Below are 20,683 nucleotides of genomic sequence, written 5' to 3' on the forward strand. Positions count from 1 at the left end.
CACAATGACCCCGAGAGCCCTGTTGGCGCTGGTGTGCGCGGCAGTGCTTGTATGTCGCCTCGAAGCTCGACCGTCCAGGTTGGATGTCACTTATAACCCGGTTCACCGTGCCAGGAGCCCGGATGAATCCATTGTCGAGGCCCAATTGATCCGAGAACTGCTACTTACTTGGCTCTTTCCTCGTCCTACCACAACGACGACGACGACGCTGACCGTCTTACATCCAGACCCTACTAGTTTTTCTCTACCTGTCATTACGGTATTTGAAGGGGGTATCGAGACGGCCACTGTTTCCTCATCCGATATTCCAAATACAGCTACATTCTCACCCGAGAGTGTCCTTGAACCCGTACCTTTAAGCACTGGAACTTCGACGACGCTCGGCATCCCTAACGGGAACCCGTCCAGCGAGGTTGTCCGGACCGCGACTATGCCCGCGGACATACCGACCACCTCAGAACTACCAGGCTCAGAAGACAACACCACCAGCAGCGCTGATCTTTCAACCCCCGACGATGGAAGCAGCAGCAACAAGAAGATTCTAATCATTACCCTCAGCACTGTGCTGCCGGTGGTGGCGTTGGTCCTGCTCTGCTCTCTCCTATACTACTTCCGCTCTCGCAGGAGACACCACCAGTCCCTCAACGGCCGGAACCCCTTCTTCCGCCGCGGCGTCTCCCCCATCGACGACGAGGAAATAGCTACCTGGAAAGCTCCCCGTAATGAGAAGCATGCTTTCCATGGAGCCACCAGCGGCGCAGACACTGACCTCGAGGCCGACTCCGCCTTCGCGAAGGAAACCGGAGTTGCAAGCAGCAGCCCCCCGAACTCTTCCCACACCAAGAACCCTTCTACAGGATCGACGAAGAAGCCGCCAAGCGTGATAATCTACTCGCGTCCTTCGCTTGACCATCCTTCACCTTACTCGGCACTCGATAAGCTCAGCTTCGAGAAAAACCTCCCCGACACCCCCATTCTCGCTAAAGCCCCTAATGCGCGCATTGGGTTGACAGATGAGTCTGTCCCCGGCGACGATCCTTACATCCCGCCTCCGAAGAGACAGCCGTCACGATTGTCGAAGGCTCCGCCCCCGTCTTACCAGCCACGAAGGAATGGAGGGCATGCGAGAGCAAGGAGTTCGAGGAGTAGCACGAGGAGTTTTGCCTCGGGGGGGATAGGCAACGATTTCTACAACAGCAACAACATCACATCCCCGGCGACGGCGCCCGGGTCAGAGACCGACCTCGCCAGCCCGATGTTTGGCATAGGAGGGCAGAGTCAAAGCCAGCCGCAGACGCCTAGGCAGTCGTGTGAGGGCCATGTGGTGCGGCCATCGAGGAGCTTTAGTCGCACAAGGTACCCCCAGAGGAGACATTCGCGGGTGTATTCTAGCTCGTCGGTGCCGCCTAGGGTGTCGTTGGGGGATGATGGCGTTGTGGGGGGGTTGAGCCCTCCTCCGGCTAGGGGGAGGAGTGGGACTGTTGGGGGGAAGATTTAAGTTTTGGCCAAGTGTAAAATGGCTGGTGGTTTACTGAGAGGTGATTGACCTTGAGCTCGAGTTTACGTCCTTTGAAGGATGAGAACTACACTATGGAGAGAGAGAGCGTCTGCTGGTAGGGACGCTGACGACGGCAGGCAGGATCTGGCATATCCATCGACGTTAACATGACAGCGCTATACGCCCTCCTGGAAGGCTGGATTCGATACCTACCGACAGACCGGTTCATCGGTTGAGGGCTGAACACCGATCTTGGGGCGACAGCACCCCCTGGATTGTACACTATCATCAGCACTACTTCCTTTTCTACTCTTCATTTTTTCTGACCAACGATCGGGTCAAGCACCCGGGTCAGAGCACAGCATACCACAGCAATCAAGCATATATGCATTGCTGCAGGACCCTCCGAAACAACTCCTAGCTTATTTCGTTTCGTTTCGATTTCCCTATTGCTATATTCAGTTTTGTTTTCCTTTGTTTTTCCTCTAGTTCTGTATTTTATGTCACCTACCTTTTCTGGCGTGCTTTCGGCTAGGTTGGCAGATTTTAGCGGTGGATATACCCCTGATTTTGATTAGGCATTTGAATGAAAGGAGGGTTTTGGAACTGGAACTTCCTGGATCTTTGCTCATTGTTGCTTGGTGTTTCTGTGTCTTGGGGATGAGTGAGATTGGGTATCTGTGCGCTTCCACTACCTGGGGCTAGGGTAGTGAAATTGATTCCGGAAGGTGGATGATGGATGCCTGGGATGGGAAGGTGTTGAGCTCAGCCGATCTCCAGCTTGACCTCAACACCGAGGGCCTGCATTACGGTTTGCGCCATGATAATGCCCCTTGCTTCTGCTACATCCTCTTATCATGCCATACACAGGGATTCACTATTCATGGTATCTCTTATCCTAGTCCTAGTCCTGTGTTGAGCAGGGAACAATACGAACAACGCAACTGTAGGCCAAAGCCCAGAACCATTCACCTCAACTTTAAGGCTTGAGCACAGTGGCGTTAATTTTGTTCTGTTTCGACGTTTTGGCGCACTTGCATCTGTACCCAAGTCCCTGTCATCAAACGGGAGATGTCCCGACGTTCAAACATGAAACATGCCCTGGTCTGGTGGACGAGGGAAGATCGGCTTTTGATCCCGTGTCCCCCCAGCACAAGACAGGGCTCTGATCCCGGGTTTGGGTGGCACGGGCTGGGGCGTGATCGAGCAATCATCCTGCCGCTGCCCGTTTGCGGGGACCCTGGCCGGGGGATCTTTCAAGGGCAGGGGTTTAAGGGATCTTCAGATGCCAAGATCTCCTCCCCCCCCCCTAAAAAAAAATAGAGAATAACCCTAACCCTTATCAAATCAATTAAGAAGCTTATCGCATTGATACGCGTCGAATTCACCACGGCGCGACGCTGAGCAACTGGACGGGCCGGAGGCGCGCCACAATTTCGTCCCGTCCCCGACTTCCCCACAAGGAGGTTGCTGCAGACAGAGGTACAGACCGCAATTCGACCTCACTTCTCTGCGTCTCGATTGTTGGTCTGAAGACCATCACGATAAAGAGCACTTGTAGGCCGAGGGATTGCGAATTGATGCGATCTCGAGCCTACCCGGTTAGAGATAGCGGAGCCGAACATTTACCTACACCCTCTCCTCGCTGTATCGACTACTTATACCCTGTCGACGACAGATTTTTCGATCCCCTCCTCCAAAAGCTACAACCCCATAAGCACCCATAAGAATCAAATTATCTTAGTCCGAACAATGCCCGCCCGCAAAAGTGACGCCCGCCGGTCTACCGGCGGCGATGCCTCTGTCGCGCGCTTCGTCCTTGCCGATGACGTTGCCGGCGCCGATACCTCCACGGCCTCAGAACCTGCTACCTCTTCTTCAACAGAGCCGAAACAGCTTTCGTCATCAACATCAGCAGAGCCAGCCGCTTCCTCGTCGGCAGGGCAGCCTGCGTCGGGGGCTCCGTTGTCAGAGGCGGGGAAGAAGGATAAGGAGAAGGATAAAGAGAAGGAGAAGGAGAAGGAGAAGGAGGTGATTACTATCGAGGTGTGTGTGTGCCCCTGTTGTTGTTGTGAATGGATATAGGGCATGTGCTGGATGTTGCAGGTTGGTTGTGACAAAAGGCTGACTGAAGCATGTCTAGGACTTGACATTACCCAAGTCCATCATCACCCGCCTGGCAAAGGGCGTTCTGCCGCCCAACACGCAGATACAGGCCAATGCAATCCTGGCGCTCACCAAGGGCACCACGGTGTTTATCAATCATCTTGCTAGCGCGTACGTTGGATGCCTTCTTCCATTTCCCATGTCAGGAGAAGGCAAGGGCTAACGGCTTTCCAGCGCAAACGAACACACAGTAGCAGCCGGCAAGAAAACCATCATGCCCGCCGACGTGTTCAAGGCGCTGGACGAGATCGAGTATGGCTTTATGAGGGAGAAGTTGGAGGCTGAGTTTGCCAGTGCGTCCCCCGTTCCCCTCCCCCATGCCGCTTACCCTCCTACCTGTCACATGCTTACCTCCCATGTAACAAACAGAATTCAGCCAAGTCCAATCCTCCAAACGCTCTGCCTACCGTAAGAAAGTGGCCGCTGCGAAGAAAGCTGCTTCCGGCACGGCCGCCGACGTGTCTATGATCAGCACGGCGACAGACGATGCGGGAGTCTCACAATACAATGGCGCTGCCGAGACTTCTGGTACCAAGTCGGTCTCAAAAGGCAGCAAATCCAGCAAATCTGCTTCAGGAGACGGTACACGAGCGGTAAAAAAAGCCCGTCTCGACCCTTCTGCTTCAGTGGATTCGTCCAAGATGGATGTGGACGATGGTGATGAGGGGGGTGAGGACGAGGATATGTCGGATGTGGGGACAGTGGAGGATGATGATCAACCTGAGGAGGAGGAGGAAGAGGAGGAGGAGGAGGAGGAGGAGGAGGAGGAGGATGTTGGGGAAGAAGAGGAGGAAGAAGAAGAGGAGGAAGAGGAAGAGGAGAAGGATGAGCTGGAAGAGAGGGAGGAACGGGAGGATAGGGATGAGGCGTTGGATGATGGGGATGAGAGTGACTAGGGGAACGGAGGTTTATCTGAGGAAGGGGGAATCTTGAAGTGTCCTTTAGGAGAGGACATGAGGGGAATGGCATATATCTGGGCTGGTAAGGTGGAGTTAAACGAATGTTTATCTACTGTACGTGGGGCGCGGGGATTTGACGAATGTAGACAATGGGTCGCGGGAAAAGTATACGGACATATCATGCTAAGAATAATACAATGAAGGTTTAATGACATTATCCAAGAATCGTTGGTGATTCCATCGGATTCGACTCTTGTGGCCTGCTGTGGACTTGATTTTTGTGAGAGGATGGAGGCATCAAGGGGAGGGGTCACAAGAGAGCCAAGCTTTCCCGTGAGAGTACGTCCTGGTTTGTGAACACAACGTCGGGATTGCCCAGGCCATTCGGCAACTTCAGCGACAACAGCAAGCACAACGAAGTGTTAAGCAGTATATTGTCCATCTGCCTGTGCCGCTTCCAGACCTCGCCATTCAGGTCATCGTCGCCAAGTCCTTCAAAGTGACATAGCTAGGTACGTTAACACTAAAATAGGAAAACCCACTCAAGACTATCTTATTATAAGTTTTGTTCTTACCTACAGATGTTCAAAAGGCACAAGTTAGCTATGTGTTGGTGTCAATAAAAAAGCGCCTGGCGAGTGTGATGAAAACTTCGCGACTTATGTTGCCAAAAATTCCTAAACAACCCAGCATTTTGAAAGGAGATAGAATCTACAATATCCCATAGTCCAAAGGGAAGGAGTCAGCTCACCCGGCTCACCTACCGAAGTTAGGATGAAAGCGAGAAAGGGTAAAAAACACTGCAAAAAAAAAAATAACCGGGAACAAACTCACCTTATCCTGTCAACAAACATTACACTTCCACACCCTGCCTGTTGCCCATTTCAAGTAGGATGAATCCAGCTCTCTGAGTCTCCTACCCTCCAACTGTTACTATCAGCCCGGCGTTATGCTGATTATAAATACAAGGTGTGCAAAGAGCTGTTTTCATACAGAGTTGGTTATCGACTTCTTTGATCGGACCCATTTTACGCTGCATCTTCCTCTACCTGTCGACTACTAAGCAATGGAGGGGAACCGGCTTCAGGCCTAAACAAACTCGCACAAGGCCATCCCTGCATCACGGCGTAGCCTATCATTCCCTTGCCTCGGAACGGTCATTGCACTGGTCTGAAGCAGGAAGATAAGCACACCATTGGGCATTCGCGACGCTCAAAACAGCTAAGATAGTCGACCACTCAGGTTAAATGCAATGTTGCTTTGTGCTCTAGATACATTCTTACCTCAGGGCAGATTCCCTTTTCTGCTTCGAAAAACTGCCTATTTCATAAGCAGACGCACCACACTTCACAACTGCATGAGGCCACAAATTCTCCAAACCCAAAGTATATTGCCAATCCACCCTAACCACTCTCTCTACATATCTTACACAGCCACAAAACCCAACTGCCTCTCCAACGAAGCTCCAACATCCCTTAACAAGTCACCAAGACCAAACCCAACTACATCTCCTTCGACTACCCCTGCAAGTGATGATGCTGATGCTAACCAACCCTTTCCAGAACCCAATCCCAAGTCTAGATCCATCCCAAGCAGGCCGAGATCGAGCACCCCGTGACCAAGTCCATACCCAAACGTGCCGGTAGATGCTGTCGTCACCCCGTTCAAGCGATTCCCAAATCCAGAACCGAGTTCCTCCCAAGAAGTTGACAACCCCCAAATGGCCGCGCGGCTGGCAAGTCCCTTCACCACCGTAACCGAAGGAGAAGGTGTCGGGGTGGAAGAAAAAGCAGCCGCAGAAGGGGAAGAAGCCGAATGGAAAGAGGAGGGAAACGAAAAGTAAGGAGAAACAGGCAGTGAAGAGACCAACCAAACTGCGCTCCCAAACCCCAGCACAAACCCCACGATGACGGCGAGAAGTACCACGCAGGCGACGGTCCATACCGACGGACCATTGCCTCCATGGTAATCCTTCCTCCCGTGGCTAGACTCTTGATCTTGATCCTTATCATCGTCGTTGGTGGGGTCGTCATACCAAGGAGGAAACCACGCCACCCTGCCCCCGGGCATTGCCCCCTCCCAACCTCCCGATTGAGGAGCAAACCCCAAATGGGGAAGCCACCACCCGGGTCCCGAGGGACGGAAGGAGAGACGGCCTAGGCGCATGAAGAAGAGGTTGTCGGGGTGGGTGACTGTGGGGGCGTCGGGACGGGGGCAGGTGAGGACAGTGGCGTGGGGAGGAGGAGTCGAGGGGGTGGATTCGATTCTTTGGGGGATGGGTTAGGGGTCGGTTCTGGTTCTGGAATGGCTATGGACTAAGGGGGGCTAGAAATGGGGATGGGGTCCGTGGAAAGTTGGTCGTTTATTGACTTGGGGGAAAGTCAGCCTGACACTCATATACACCGAGGGGTGTGAAGGCTGATTTTTGATTGGGTCGTGCAATGGCTTTCGAGGACAGGGAGAACTTACAGAAGCGTCAGGCTAACGTCACCCTGTAGGCGAGCCTTGAGCTCGACCTCGACATCGAGGTTCAGCCCGAGCTGCAGGCGCACTGGCTTGGTATCGGCCAACCGGGGCAAGATGGACGGGGTCGGGAGCGCGCCCATGCCGGCCTGGGCCAGCTGGTTGTTCTTGTTGCGCCTGCGGCGGCGGCCGCGCGAGTCGACAGACGAGGCCTCAGAGGCAGAGTCATCGAGCTGGAGTTTCCGGGGGCACGTCAGGATTACTTCTCTCTTCACTAACTCACTGATAGGGAAAAGAAGGGGGGGGAGTGGGGGAAGAGCTTAGGAGGAAGGCAGGATGAGAGAGGCTTCATCTTTGATGACAGATGAAGAAGTTCATCCAGAGGTGTATGAGTGTGGCAGAGAGGCGCTCATGGAAGACGGAATGTCATTACCTGGCGGCGCAAGTCAGCAATAATCTTCTCCTTGTCCACCTGCGCCGGCATGGGCACCGGCGGGCGGGGGTTGCTGGGGAGGCTGGAAAGGGGCACAACCTTAGGGAGGATGGGGTTGGGGTTCGCCATTTTGTCTAGAGTGTCTTGTAGCTCTTGGGTGAGATGCTCAAGCTGCTGGTGGATGGTGATGTAAGTCACCGACTGCAGGAGCGACCGATTGCTTTGCGCAAAGAAGACGGGCGGCCGACGCTTGCGGTTGAGGGCGTCCTGGACGAGTCGGAGCGGACGGGCCTTGCTTGCAGAGGTGAAGACGGTGCGGGAGCCGGTACGCTTGTGGCCTCGCGGAGGCGACTGGCGACCAGGTTCTTGAGGAGGAGAGGAAGAAAGAAGAGGCTGTGTAGGTCTTAATGTACGCTCTTGCTGCTGCTCGGCACCAGGCGGAGCAGTGTTTGCTCGGGGACGAGAAGGAAAACTAACGGGCTGAGCTGCCGACGAAGTAGACGACGACGAACTTGAGACTTGGACCGGGAGCCGAAAGACTAGCGGAACCGGTTTCCTAGGGACGTCCGAGCCCGAGGCAGGGAAAGTCGAAGTCCGACGGTGCGAGTACCGGTAATAAGAATTACCACTAGAGTAGGGGGCCGGCGAGTACGACCGCGCGGGGGTGTTGTCGTCGGGCCGCTTTACGGGGAGCCGAGGAAAGGCACAGAAGAATGAAGCCCTCTGGGACTTGGCCGAAGAGCGGTCCGCGCCAGGGGGTGCAACAAGAGCGAGTTGTTGTTGAGAGGAAGTTGTGAACGACTCACGGGCTGCCAGAGCCGTGATATCAATTGCAAGATTAGGGCGGCGGGCTTGGAGTAGGAAGCGGCTGCTTGGTGAAGAGCGGGAGACGGCATCAAAAGCCCGGTGGGATAGTCGTATATATACATGATTGCTGGTCCGCGGACGGCGATGAAAATGTGCATCCAAACCGGGGGTTGACTGTCGTTGACGGCCCCTCGGATCGCCCGGCGCAACACCCCCTGAGCAAGACAAGATGCCCCCGGCTCAGCAGCGAAACACTCTCGCTGTACCCATCAGCCCATCGCCGAGCCCCGAGGCGTGTCCCTTGCCGCAGGGCACAGCTCCGTCTGTGCGATGCGATGCTGCCGTCGGGACCAGCCCATCGGCTCTTAGGGTTCAAGGTCGAGATGTGGTGAAGCTCAGGGGTGTCACGTGATAATGGATCCGCGCCTATGTTACATCTTCAAGGTGAGCGGCGAATTCCCCAGACAGCACACAGACCCTCTGATAAGCTCAACTCGTACGATGTGCACTGCCGATGCCACTGTCCTTCGCCCACAACACCCACAACTTGAAACATTGAACCCTTCGAACCCCAGACTGCCCAAGGACAAAACTCAACCAAACACTGACCCGTCCGGCAGCGAATCAGATGCTGCCGTCACGGACCCCATGGAGCCATTCCACCCGTAAAATCGAATGTTTTCTATCCACTTTTAGACAGTTGCGACTCCAACGTCCCGTCTCTGCATCTTGCCTCTCCAAGTCTAAAGCTTCTAGATCGCTTCTTTCGCTTTGTTCTTAACAGGCTGTCTCTTTCAGACCCAACACCGATGCAACAAACACGATGATGCAATACAGTCCTCATCGCAGATCCCCCTTCCCCAGCCGTTTGTTAACAGCGTCTAGACTCGCGCGTTCTCGTCGCGATGGCGGCAGATGGAACTCAAAGCGCAGCTCCAACTCCAGATCGTATCGCAGCATCGCGCCATTTGCTTACTCAGTTTGCCCGAGCAGTCCCTGTCAACGCTTCGTCCTATCTCAGTCCCAGATAAACCCTTCTCGAGAAATGTTTTAGCCCAGATGCAATGTACCCTCTTGTCTGTCTTGTCGTCTCTTTTTGATGATGAAATCAGATGAGACCGAAGCTCGCGCGTGTGTGGAAAGCGTTAATCCAAACGTCGAGATGTTGCAGATGAGCCAAGTCGGGCGGACGGCGATTTTCAGGTGAAATCTGGATTATTCTCAACGTTTCACTTAGAGGCTCCGAGCGGACTAAGACGCTCAGGCGAAGTATGCGCGTGCATTTGTCCGCACAGAAACACTACCATACCTAGTCTATCCGTAATCCGTACATGCCGGCCGTTGATGGAGCCCGGCCTTCTCGGCCCTCCGGCTTGGCCCGGCCGTCGCCGGCGCCGGCGTCCGGGCTCCGCATCTAGCAGGCCACTTTTTGTAGATCTACACAACAAACGAAAACGTTTCTCAACCATATCACGTTATCTAACCGTTCAACTACTCAGCAAATCCTTGACACTCAATCCTCTTGTTTGTCCTCCGCCATTACTACTGTTCCGGTCTTCCCGGTTGAGCATCAACAATGCCGCGGTGGCCGCCTGCTGCTCATCCACCTCTTTCTGGTCGAGTTGTGGTAGCAATGCTGGGCTTATCAGCACCGCGCTTAGCCTCCTGTTGTCCGAGTATGGACCGGAAGATTTCGTGGAGCATGGTTGTGGCTGTGTAGGGCCAAAGCGAGGTGATGTGTAAGATGGCGTTGTGTATCCTGCCGTGCTCTCATTGGGGCTCGGCCCGGCGGCTGTTGAGCATAAGCCGTAGTAGTCTGATGATATGGATGAGCATGAGTAATGGCGGCCGTGCAAGTCCTGGGGCCCCAGTGCTGGGGAAATGGATGGTTGGTGAACTTGAGCCGGCATAGGCGTGAACTCCGGTGATGCCGTAGACAAAACCGCCCCTGCCATGTCTACCTCTGGACAGGAGACATCTATTGATGATGGACGGCTGGTAGAGGGATGTGCTGAGGTTGGCGATGGCAAGCTCCCCGTTGACTCTGCTGAGGAGACCTGGGCCTTGAGCTTAGCCACGCAGTCTTCCAGATACCTGACATACTCAATTGCGGCCTGGAAGATGTCAGTATAGACCCAACACGGACACCTTAAGAGAAACCCAACCTGAAGAATAGCCAGCTTGTGCATATCCCCCTTGCACGCGGGTATCAAACTCTTCAAGACGGCAAACTCCTCATTCATCTTAGACCGACGCCGGCGCTCAATGATGCTGTGGGCCGTTTTCCTAGAAATCTTCTTACTAGCCGCGCTGGTCGATGTCTGCTTGCGCTTCGTGCCAGTCTGGCTTGATTCTAAGCCCTCAATACCCTTTCCACTCTTCGGCCCGGACGTCTTCTCGGCGGCATTCCCCTCGCGCGGCTTCATCTGAATAATCTTCCTCTGCCGCGTGGGCGGCGGCGGCAGCTCAAACGGGTCCTTGGGGGTACTGTTTGCGACGGACGATCGCCGGCGTACCTTGGTCGTCTCGCTCGGTTGGGTAAAGGCGGGAAAACCAGTCATTTTTTGGCTTAAACTCAGACTATCAGACGGAACAGCCGGGGGTGGCAGCTCGAGCTGGAACTCTGTCATCAGAGGGCCGTCCTGAGCCTTGATGTCTGTGGACGATGCTGGTGTGGGAAGAGAAGTCTTGCGAGGCATCTTGTTAACTTGTCGAGCACCTAGCTCAGTTGATAAAGCAGGATGTGGTTCCTTTGATACCGATACTCTGATAGCGAGCAGCACCCCGAAATTTGCATCCCCAATCACTGAGAAGGACACACGCAAAGTGGCGTGGTTCTGGCTCTGGCTCTGACGGTTAAAGCACCCGGCTTGGCCCAAACGGCGAAAGGAGGAGGGGAACGATGAGTGTCTGAGAGCTGGAGCAGGCAAAAGCAGGATAGAACGGAGCAGGCAAAAGCAGGATAGAACAGAGCAGTCACAGTGAGTGATTGTGGCAGGTCGGGAAGGTCGCACGGCAGTGCCGGGGGGAGGGGGGGGGAAGCGGTTCCGAAGTTATTGGTTGTCCAGGGTGTTTTAAGAAAAAGGGAAAATCAGGTCACGGAGGTTGCAAATGTGATGACATGAGGCCAACCTGGACCAGGGAGAGAGCAGACTGCAGGGAAGACAGGGAGCTGTGAGAATCTCAATATCCGTGTCTAGCCTCTTGAAATGATGGGCGGGCACCGTGATGGACACTCACGACCACGGTTGATGGATGGGATACCACATTTTGCAGGGCCGGCATGCACAAGGCGTCCACTCACTTACAAGGCACAGTACGACTAGCAGCAGTATTCCAGAGAACCTTGCTTGCCCACAGCAGGTCTGGTTTGCCCACAGTGACAGGCACAGAGACAGCATCGGCAGTCGCGTGCTCGCGCTCTCCTCTGAGGAAGGCACATGGTGCGATGTGGCCCGCTGATTCGTCAGGGGTTAGACTCCCAGCACGGCAGCTGTCGGACACTACAATATATTGATTTTATATGGCGAGGATCCATCCAAGACTGACCTGCCTTTTGTGTAGTACGATCGTCAATCTGGGTCTTGGCGGTTCGGACGTGCCCCCGCTGTTCCACCTATGCTTCCTCTTTTCTACCCAAACCTGCCACAAGCAGCACGACAGCTTCCTCCAACGGCCGCGAGCCCTGCGCCCACGCCGCGCCAGACCCTCTTTTCGGAAGAAGTTGGGCACGCGATCTCAGCCAATGCTTTGCTCACGCACCGCTACTCGGTAACAAACCGGCGTGGCGTCCCATCTCGGGAGCTATACCCGAGGAGCCTCATGTTCCGTGGTTTTACAATATCCCCGATGACGAGTTTGTCTGAATCTGAACGTACACATGCTAAATCAAAATCCAGGCCTTCACACATAGTGATTGGAATACACACTTATGCTAACCAATGCCAGCGTCATACCCTCATGTCCTCCCAGCCCATCAAGGTCCTCATCGAGAACCTTGCTGGCCACGCGGTGTCTCAGCCAGGCAGGTGACCATCCCACGTCCAGCCCGTCCTGGAAATTCCATTACAGCATCAATCATCACTTAGCTCCCTTCATCCTCTCCTCTCACACCTCATTACTCGGATAAGCCACCGTCCTCGAAGCGCCAAACTCCTCCTTGATACTCCGCATGCTCACAAACCGGCTCACGATCGCCGCACTGCCCGCCTTATCATTCGTCCCACTCGCCCGGCTACCGCCAAACGGCTGCTGCCCGACCACGGCTCCCGTGCTCTTGCAATTGATGTAGAAATTGCCCGCCGCATTGCGCAACTTCTCCTCCGCAAACCGGATCGCCGCCCGATCTGCTGCAAAAACTGAGCCAGTAAGACCGTACTCGCTGGTCGAGTTGACCAGGTCGCACACCTGGCTAAACGCCTCGACCGGGTCGGCGCTTACGTCGTCGTACACCCACACGGCGAGGATCGGCCCAAAGAACTCCGTCTTGAAGATCTCATGGTCGGGGCGCTTGGCCAGGTAGATCGTCGGCCGAACGAAGTAGCCCTTGGACCCATCATACGTTCCGCCGGTGAGTAGTACCAGCTCGGGGTCCTTATTCGCCTTGTCAATCACACCCGCCAGCTTGTTGAATGACGCCTCATGGATCACCGGCCCCATCATATGCTCATGCTCCCAGGGCGCTCCGACTGTCAACTTCTCTGTCTCCTGCACCAACCTCTCCTTGAACTTTGGCCAAATCGACCTCGGCACATACAACCTCGACGTCGCGCTGCACTTCTGTCCCTGGTACTCAAACGCGCCCCTGACCGTATGCACGACCGCATTTTCCACATCGGCTGACGCATGCACCAAATGGAAATTCTTCCCTCCTGTCTCTCCCACAATCCTGGGATACGACGCATACCTGCCTTCCGCAACCCCCTCCCCGATCTGCCCGAATAACTTCCTAAACACTGCCGTGCTTCCCGTATAATGCAGCGCCGCAAACTGCCGGTGCGCGAGCACCTCCCTCGTCACCTCCTCCGGGTCACCGGGAACGAACTGAATCACATTCCTCGGCAACCCGGCCTCCAGCAAGATGTTATACAATAACCAATTGCTCGCAATCGCATAATCACTCGGCTTCCACACAACCACATTCCCCATCAGCGCCGGCACACCGGGCAGGTTCCCCGCTATCGCCGTGAAATTGAACGGGCTCACCGCGTACACGAACCCCTCCAGAGGGCGGTACTCAACCCGATTCCATACGCCCGGGGAATGGTGAACCGGCTGCTGGGCGTACAACTCCTCCGCGTACTGGACGTTGAACCGCAGGAAATCGCACAACTCTGCCGCGGCATCGATCTCGGCTTGCCATGCGTTCTTGCCCTGGCCGAGCATCGTCGCGGCCATCAGGTCGTAGCGGTATTTGGTGCTGATTAAGTCGGCCGCTTTGAGGAAGACTGCGGCGCGGTCGGCGAAAGGGAGAGTTTCCCAGTCCGTCTTTGCAGAAAGGGCGGCATCGATAGCTTCACGGACGTGTTGTGAAGATGCCTTGCTGTAGACGGCGATGGGGGAGCCGGTGTGGTCCGAGGGGTTGAGTTGCGTGCCAGTGGTGGGGGTTTTGATCTACACGGGCGGGACTGTCAGCTTCCGTTCGTTCATTCAAGGAACAGAGAAGATGGAAGAGGAAGGTTTGTAGGTAAGTTGGAAGCAGGTCTAGAGGGAGTGTACCTCTTTCCCGCCGATGACAAGTGGCACCTCGAGGGGCACTTTTTGGCGTAGGCTTTCGATTGCAGCAGTCAAGCCGGCGCGTTGGGCGGAGCCTTTGGCGTAGTGGTGCTGTTTGGAGACAGTTGTCAGTGCATCCGCTGTTTGATGGCGATCAACTTGAGGTAGGTTGTAGGAGTGTAGACGTACGTTCGGCTCGTTGACCACCTTCGGTACCTTGAAGGATGCAAGTGTCGACGCCATCCTTCTTGTTGTTGTGCTTGAGAGCGGTCTTCTTACAGAGTTGGATGTTGTTGATGTCGAGAAGTATAGTCTGCTGCTGAAAGCTGCAATTGCTCTTCTGTTGCATGCAATGCCAGATGCTGTTGTCGACGATGATACGGAGGGCACAGCCCGAAGTTGACGTACCATCATCATCTTGAGTCCCCCCCAGAGCTCTTAAACCCCTTTAGTCCGATGTACAATAGCAGCACAGACAGTCGAACACACACACCAGAGGTAGGTCAGATGAATGGACGAGGGTTGGATGGCGGTTGGAATCGGCTTCTCAACAAACAAACCGCAAAAGGCAAACAAGCTTCAAGGTCAGGTGGTGTCGTGTGGCTATGCAATATACAGTTACAGCACTTGGCGACAATTTGATGAACGCGCAGCCGCCCCTCATCCGATCTATTGCCTTCAAGAAAAGCTCACTGCATTCCAAGCTTTTTTTTATATATGTACCAAGCAGGAAGCTCCATCCCGCCTCTTCCCAAGCTTCCTGCTCGACGCTGAGCTACAGAACCGAGTCGGGATCAGTCCCGATTGGCATCGCTTTCCACCGGCTTTACGCAACCCTTGACGCTGTCTGCGCGCTGGAGTTTTGCGTCATTGTGGATTCGAATCTCAGCTTATTGACCAATCAGCACCCGGGTTGCTGTTGAGAAGGGCCAGATTGGGAAGGATGTGCTGGTGTGGGGACAAGTCTTATCGGCTTATCGGTTTATCGGGCGCGGGCCTTTAGAAGCCGGGCGAAAGAGGGAGGAAGCTGGCTTTCTGTGGAGGGAGATCGCGGGGTCACGGGATCAGTGGTGAGAAGCTGCTGCAGACGGTAGCGAGGTGGGAGAGCTTTAGTTGAGCCGAGACTGGAGGTTATTTGTCAGGGGTTAGGGAGCTAGAACCGGGTCGTGGTTAGATCATCAGATCGAGGGCGGGTTTACGCGGTGTTGACGAGTTGCTTCAGACTCGGGTCAGCTGTGGATTGTGTAAAATTTCAACGGGAATGCTTCAGGAACGATAGGTTTTGTTCGGATCGCAGAAGGATGAAAGATACTGGTATCGGTGGTGACTTGAAAACAACGGCTTGGATCCTTGAAGTTTGCTGTTCTACTCCTCGAATTTGCATTGCATTGGCCAAAAAAAGAACAAAAAACATGATAGGTCTTGGATGGAGCATAGTGTAAGCGCTAGGTTGCTAGATGGAGCTGGGTTCTTCATATTACGTTCTCGAGAAATAATCTCCTCGAGGCTGATCATGTAAGGAGTTGTGTATAAACTAATTTCCCTCTAGATGGGCGGCTCTCACTCTACTAGTTGCTAAAGTCCAACCTAGGAAAGTGAACTTGCTCTCATGGACCCTTCTACGAAGCACAGTAAGGTTGGTTTGACGAGCTTGAGTTTTAGTGACTTGGATGCACAAAAGTAAAGCTACTGTCTCACAAGAAAGCAATCTCCCAGAGAAAAAAAAACCAATAATGGGCCCTAATTTTGTTTTCCTGCAGAAATAGTCACTAGCAAACCTATGAATCTCCTTGCCTGTCTATCTCAACAAGCCTCTAAATGCCTTCATCCTACATCTAATCGTCACCCATACCCTAGTATGTCTTCACCAACTCCATCTTAACTCCCCTCTTCCCTGTAGCCTCATCCTTCTGGTCCGACACCCTCACCCTAACCTTCTGGAACAACTCAACAGTAACCTCCCTGCTCCCCTTCGTCTTCAGCACATAATTCTCGGCATCATACTCCGCCTGGGGCTCCGGCTCCGCGAGATCCCTAAGCCGAATCAACCCTTCAATACCAAACCTCGGCACTAGCACCACAAACCCATTGCTAAATATCTTCATGACAAACCCATCCTCCTCTTCTGCCTTGCCCTTAAGTGCCTGGCCAACATAGTAGGCAATGCTAGCCCGACCCGCCAACTGCGCATTCCGATGCCTTACATTGATATTCTTGCACACAGCCTCCAACCTTCCCCTACTCCGCACACTAGGATCGATCGCCTCATACCCAATGGCAGCAGCCAGTTGCCGATGGGCAACAAGATCCGCATACCGACGGATGGGTGACGTGAAGTGGGTGTAAATCTCGCTCGCTAGACCGTAGTGCCTAAACTCCGGGTAGGCTTGCGTGCCTGAGCAGAAGTACTCAGCAGCCATCATGCACCGCGTGGCCATGATGCGCACGAGGGTGTTGAAGAAGGGCTCGTTGGGGTCGACGCAGCGGTCGAGGGAGTCGGCGAGCGCCTTAGAGGATTCGACGGAGAGCTCGAGGCCGCGTTTCACACGGAGCTGGTTGGCGAGCTCGTCGAAGTTGGTTTTGGGCGGCGCGGCGTGGCGACGGAGGATGGCTGTTTGGGGGAAGGCTTCGTATATCTTGCGCGCGACGCTGATGTTGGCGAGAAGCATGAATTCTTCTACGAGGGACATGGTTGGGAGGTGTTTCTTTGTCTTGATATCGATGGGATCGGAGGTTTCAGACTCCATGTGGATCTTGACTTCGGGGGAAGAGAGGCTCAACGCGCCGGCGTCCATGCGCTTTTGCTTCAGCTTGCGGGAAAGAGCCAGCAGCGTGCGGATGCTCTTGGTGAGATCGTCCTGGTATGACCCGTCGTCGACGCGCATCTGGGCTTGTTCGTAGCTGAAGGCTTCCCGGGACTTGATGACTGACTTGGTGAACCGAACGCTCACGATATCGGCGTCCGGTGTCAGCTCCCAGAGGACCGAGAAAGCATAGCGCTCCACGTAAGGCTTCAGCGAGCACAGGTCGGTACCTAGCAGGGTCGGAAGCATGTCGATACGCTTGTCGACCAGATAAACAGTAGTACCACGGATGCTGGCCTCCAGATCCATGGCATTATTAGGCCGGACAAAGTGCGACACATCGGCGATGTGCACGCCAACCTCGAAGTTGCCGTTGGGCAACGGCCTTGAGTGCAGCGCATCGTCGATATCCTGGCAACCAATAGGATCGATGCTACAAATAAGCAGATGCCGCAGGTCCTCTCTATCCCTCCATCCAGGATCGTTTTTGTCCTCAGGCACTCTCCAGTCGTGACCCTCCTTTGGAAGGCAGTCAAGCACAGTCTTGGGGAACGGCCGGTACTGGACGTCGTACTCGAGAAGCAATGCCTCCGTTTCGGCAGCATTGGTTTCCATCTCACCAAGTGACCGGATCAAGTGGCCAGTGGGATGGCGCGAGCTGCGGTCCCAGGCATCGATGGCCACAAGAATCCGCTTGCCAACCAATTCGGCGACCTGGCGAGTGCGCAAGCGGATCTTGGGAATCCTCCTATCCATGGGAATAACGAAGACGCTGTCCTGTTTGCGCCCTTGCTGTGCTGACTGGCTGATGGACGACTGGTCAATATGTCCAACATACTGGCGCCAGTTGCGCTTAATGACGCCGACTACGCGGGCTGTGGGCTGCGGGTGACCCTCAGTCGTTTTGCTGTGCATCCGCTTAACCTCTTCCTGCAGCGCCTTGCGCTCCTTCTCCGACACGAGATCGGTGCTCTCTTCGGCATCAGGGTTCTCGTTCTTCGTGATGGCCTCCTCCTCAATAACTTGCGTTGACGGCTCCTTCCACTGATCCTTAGGCAGCACCTCCACGACAACCAGATCGCCATCGATAGCGCGGTTGATGTTCTCGCGGCCCAAGATGAGCAACGGCTTCTGAAAAGCTGGAACACGGATAGAGCCCTCCAGGTAGTTGTATGGCGAGACGTTGAAAATGCCCTGGTGCAGCAGGCCGTTTTTGATACCAGTCATCATCTTTGACATGGAGTAGTACTCAGGATAGAGCATCTCATTAGGACGCTTCTCCTTGATTGTCTCCTCCTCCTCAGTAGCAGGGACCATGTCGAGAAGAGCGTCGCCGTCCGGCAACTGGCTGACATACTCGGCCAGCGAGCAAGCATGGATGCCCTCCTCCTTCGCCTTCCGCAGGTTCGCCCGGTCATTGCTTAGCATAACCACAGCCGGGACATTCTTCTTCCCAGTCTTCTTAAGATGCTCCGCGTACCAAGCGACAGCCTTCCGAACGGCACGGTCGTTGCGGTCATTGACAGACTCGCCCTCCAGGCGGGCGACATGGGTTTCGAAGCGGAACTCGTTGAAGAAGACATAAAAACGCTTATCCTCGCTCTTTGTCAGATTGATGAGGCGGTTGTACAGCGGCAGGGAGCGGTTGCGCAGCTCCTCCAGGACAACCTGCAGGACGATGACGTCGTAGAAGGCCGCACTCGACTCGAACAGGTCCATGGCTGTCAGGAAGGCATTGGTATCCGGCACCAGGTAATGGCCCTGGGGGAAGGCCTTAGTACCGGCGGGCTGGTCGGACAGCACGAACGGAGCGACTAGGAGAGGAGGTCAGATCATGAAATCAGGAACAGATGGCTCATCACACGCGCGATGGTCTCAGGGATGGTGAGCTCACTTCGGCCTTGGGCATCTCTGGGCGCGCCCGTGATGCAGGACTTGCACAACTTGGATGAGCAAGGAATGTCTGTCCGCAGGTAGACTTCGCGGACAATCTTCTGGACCTTGCCGCTCTTAGTCGATCTCACATACACTTTGCTCGAGATGTTGGCCGCCAACGGGTCTGACTCGAGAGATCTCTTGAGGCTGGCCATTTTTGTTCGTCCTTTATTATGCTGATTTTTTTAAAAAATGGTGTCGGCAGTCTAAGACCTTATAAGTATCCCAGAAAGCTAAATCAGCTTTGTTGGCCTGCCTGAGACCTGCTTCATGAATCGAAGTTGTGAGCTGGTGATTTTTGAGGTGCAGTCGTCAAACTTCAGAATGAAGTCTTGGCAACTATTTGATGCCCCACTCCCCATGGCTCTTATCTTATCATGAAAGGAGCATTGTTATCGATAAAGCTGGTACCTAATCGCTCTGCTTTTCGGAAGCTGTTCTCACACTCCACCAAGTGTTTGCGTTTGTACGACTGATTTCTCTCAATGGCTTGTGCTGTATAACTTTGTAGTCCGAATATTGGTCGGATTCTATTTCTCTGCCATCAATTTCGTGGCTATACTTCCCTGGTCGTGTTAAAACATGGCAGTTGGTAGTTGAGTCTCAGCTCGTGTTACAAGAGCCACAAACTGCTCTCCCGACAGCGATGAAGTGTCTCGCAGGACACGATTTTTCCCTCTTCAGTATTCTTCTCGCCAACAAAACGAGGCGTCCATAGACGCGCACTACGCGCATTATTGCACAGCATCATCACCAACACAGTCTCCGTCGGCTTTATCGACGAAGAATATATCCAACCATCCATGTAAGCTATCTCGACATCCCGTGCGGCGACGTCACCAGTCTTTTCAATCTATCATATATGCTGGATAGACCGGGGCTGGCCGCGAGCAGCCAAACAATCTACATCCTTTGTCTTGTGCGACGGGCGCCGCTGCAGCGCTGCGCCCTGTGTTCCTGTCGTCCTCTGGTCAGGAAGTGTATGAGTGGATAGACGAGCGTTGAGTGTCCATCCGCGGCAGTGGTGAGTGGGTAATGGCAGTCCGTTACTGGTGTCGTCCACCGGTACCAGCGAGCAGGCGTATCCGAGGAGAGGGGAGCTTTGACGCATGAAGGCAGGTAGGTAGGCTAACATTGGATGGGTGGATGGGGGTTAACCACTACAGGATTTCTCACTTTTACTATTAAGCTATTTTTGGCGAATGGCGAAGCGCTACCTACGGATATCACCCATCATGTCTAGCATTTACAGGACGGGTATGTAGGCAATTGCGTACAGAGTAGACAGTAGTAAGGGCTTGACTTGTCCCAAGATCTGAGGACAAGCGAGCGTGGGTTCTCATAATCTGGCAAAATGCGCCGGGTGAATAGGTTGTGTATCATCTGACAGACGCTGCTCATGACCACTGCAGCAAGCTACAGTTGGCCGTGATCGAGAGCATCAAGTCAGACTTACGTCTCAAATACTCAGCAAACTGAATGTGACGACAGCCTCAGGAGCAAAGGCGAGCTTCGAAGCCACCACTCAACAGACAAGTTGAGAGTCCAGAAGCATTCCGTCAGCTTAGCTTAGCTTCCTTCCATCAGCCCCATACGCAGTGACGATACCGTTTCCATCCACAAACATCACTCGATGAGTGAGCCAAAATCAGCCAGTTCTTGTGCCATTTCCTCCATTGCGAAAGCCAACAGGCCCGAAGAATGGGAGTACAGAAGGCACAAGCGAAATCAGTGCACACAGAGGGCCAAGGCACAGCAGGAAGCCCAGTCAATCATTTGCAACAATACCTACTATGGGATGCTTTTGTGCGACTCATGGCGACCTGGTTCCTTTTTTCCCTTTCCTCGCCGTCGGAGACTTAAGCCAACCTGACAGGTAGGCAGCCAGGCATGCTCTCAGATTGCACGGCATCAAGCCCCTCTCTGTCATCAATTTGTGGATGCTCCCTGTGCCGCGGGAGGT

The 20,683-nt window shown here is 54.2% G+C and overlaps 5 protein-coding genes across 5 annotated transcripts; 2 read left to right on the forward strand and 3 right to left on the reverse strand.

The window, feature by feature from the left end:
• Window positions 1–430: 430 nt before the first annotated feature.
• Window positions 431–1,498, forward strand: CTHT_0059980 (uncharacterized protein; the record flags this gene model as incomplete). Its single annotated transcript, XM_006696253.1, has 1 exon — window positions 431–1,498. The coding sequence occupies one exon, from the start codon at window positions 431–433 to the stop codon at window positions 1,496–1,498; it is 1,068 nt and encodes a 355-aa protein (XP_006696316.1).
• A 1,752-nt stretch (window positions 1,499–3,250) lies between these two features.
• CTHT_0059990 (putative sequence-specific DNA binding protein) lies at window positions 3,251–4,560 on the forward strand (the record flags this gene model as incomplete). Its single annotated transcript, XM_006696254.1, has 4 exons — window positions 3,251–3,544; window positions 3,642–3,775; window positions 3,839–3,957; window positions 4,034–4,560. The coding sequence occupies 4 exons, from the start codon at window positions 3,251–3,253 to the stop codon at window positions 4,558–4,560; spliced, it is 1,074 nt and encodes a 357-aa protein (XP_006696317.1).
• Window positions 4,561–5,988: 1,428 nt separating this feature from the next.
• CTHT_0060000 (uncharacterized protein) lies at window positions 5,989–8,388 on the reverse strand (the record flags this gene model as incomplete). The annotated part of the gene is made up of 4 exons (XM_006696255.1): window positions 5,989–6,829; window positions 7,033–7,259; window positions 7,460–8,140; window positions 8,266–8,388. 4 exons carry the CDS (start codon window positions 8,386–8,388, stop codon window positions 5,989–5,991), a joined length of 1,872 nt encoding a protein of 623 aa, XP_006696318.1.
• A 1,365-nt stretch (window positions 8,389–9,753) lies between these two features.
• Window positions 9,754–14,224, reverse strand: CTHT_0060010 (delta-1-pyrroline-5-carboxylate dehydrogenase-like protein; the record flags this gene model as incomplete). Its single annotated transcript, XM_006696256.1, has 6 exons — window positions 9,754–10,973; window positions 11,575–11,724; window positions 12,196–12,319; window positions 12,380–13,879; window positions 13,985–14,092; window positions 14,171–14,224. The coding sequence occupies 6 exons, from the start codon at window positions 14,222–14,224 to the stop codon at window positions 9,754–9,756; spliced, it is 3,156 nt and encodes a 1,051-aa protein (XP_006696319.1).
• A 1,610-nt stretch (window positions 14,225–15,834) lies between these two features.
• Window positions 15,835–18,875, reverse strand: CTHT_0060020 (exosome complex exonuclease-like protein; the record flags this gene model as incomplete). The annotated part of the gene is made up of 2 exons (XM_006696257.1): window positions 15,835–18,599; window positions 18,680–18,875. 2 exons carry the CDS (start codon window positions 18,873–18,875, stop codon window positions 15,835–15,837), a joined length of 2,961 nt encoding a protein of 986 aa, XP_006696320.1.
• Between the last annotated feature and the right edge of the window lie 1,808 nt (window positions 18,876–20,683).

Source organism: Thermochaetoides thermophila (assembly GCF_000221225.1).
Source record: "Thermochaetoides thermophila DSM 1495 unplaced genomic scaffold scf7180000011821, whole genome shotgun sequence".
Taxonomy (NCBI): Eukaryota; Fungi; Ascomycota; class Sordariomycetes; order Sordariales; family Chaetomiaceae; genus Thermochaetoides; species Thermochaetoides thermophila.